The sequence below is a fragment of the Cyprinodon variegatus genome, unplaced genomic scaffold, assembly GCF_000732505.1.
Source record: "Cyprinodon variegatus isolate N-32 unplaced genomic scaffold, C_variegatus-1.0 Scaffold2162, whole genome shotgun sequence".
In the NCBI taxonomy this organism is placed as follows: Eukaryota; Metazoa; Chordata; class Actinopteri; order Cyprinodontiformes; family Cyprinodontidae; genus Cyprinodon; species Cyprinodon variegatus.
Window position 1 is genome coordinate 1 of NW_015152615.1, and position 1,000 is coordinate 1,000.

General features: G+C 63.8%; 1 protein-coding gene across 1 annotated transcript; it reads left to right on the top strand.

Moving 5' to 3' along the window:
* Nucleotides 1–139: 139 nt before the first annotated feature.
* On the top strand, nucleotides 140–977 carry LOC107105220 (serine/threonine-protein kinase pdik1l; the record flags this gene model as incomplete). Its single annotated transcript, XM_015405345.1, has 1 exon — nucleotides 140–977. A coding segment is annotated over one exon (759 nt), but the record flags the coding sequence as incomplete, so codon positions are not given.
* Between the last annotated feature and the right edge of the window lie 23 nt (nucleotides 978–1,000).

Genomic DNA, 1,000 nt, shown 5'->3' on the forward strand with positions numbered 1-1,000 from the left:
GGGCGGTCTGTAACCCCTCTCCTGTGGTTCTGATCCAGAGGGCGGTCTGTAACCCCTCTCCTGTGGTTCTGATCCAGAGGGCGGTCTGTAACCCCTCTCCTGTGGTTCTGATCCAGAGGGCGGTCTGTAACCTCTCTCCTGTGGTTCTGTGTTGCAGCTGGTGGAGACCTCCCTGAAGGGTGAGATAACCTTTGACCCCTGCTGTGCCTACTACCTGTGGTTCGTCATGGACTTTTGTGACGGAGGAGACATGAACGCCTACCTTCTGTCCCGGAAGCCCAGCAGGAAGACCAACACCAGCTTCATGCTGCAGCTGGGCAGCGCCCTGGCCTTCCTGCACCGGAACCAGATCATCCACCGAGACCTCAAACCAGACAACATCCTCATCTCGCAGGCGTGCACGCCCGCCGGCTCCTCGGAGCCCACCCTCAAGGTGGCGGACTTCGGCCTCAGCAAGGTCTGCTCCGCCTCGGGGCTCAACGCCGAGGAGCCGGCCAGCGTCAACAAGTGCTTCCTGTCCACGGCCTGCGGGACGGACTTCTACATGGCGCCGGAGGTCTGGGAGGGCCACTACACGGCCAAAGCAGACATCTTCGCCCTGGGCGTGATCTTCTGGGCCATGGTGGAGCGCATCACCTTCGTGGACGTGGAGACGCAGAAGGAGCTGCTGGGGAGCTACGTCCAGCAGGGCTCCGAGATCGTCCCCCTGGGGGAGGCCCTGCTGGAGAACCCCAAGATGGAGCTGCTGATCCCGGCCCGCAAGAAGAGCATGAACAGCCACATGAAGCAGCTGATCCGGGAGATGCTGGCCGCCAACCCTCAGGAGCGGCCCGACGCCTTCGAGCTGGAGCTGCGGCTGGTCCGGATCGCCTGCAGAGAGCTGGACTGGGACACGTGATGAAAGGGGCGCGCCATGGACGGGGCGCGCCATGGACGAACGGGGCGCGCCATGGACGAACGTGGCGCGCCATGGACGAACGGGGCGCGCCATGGACGAACG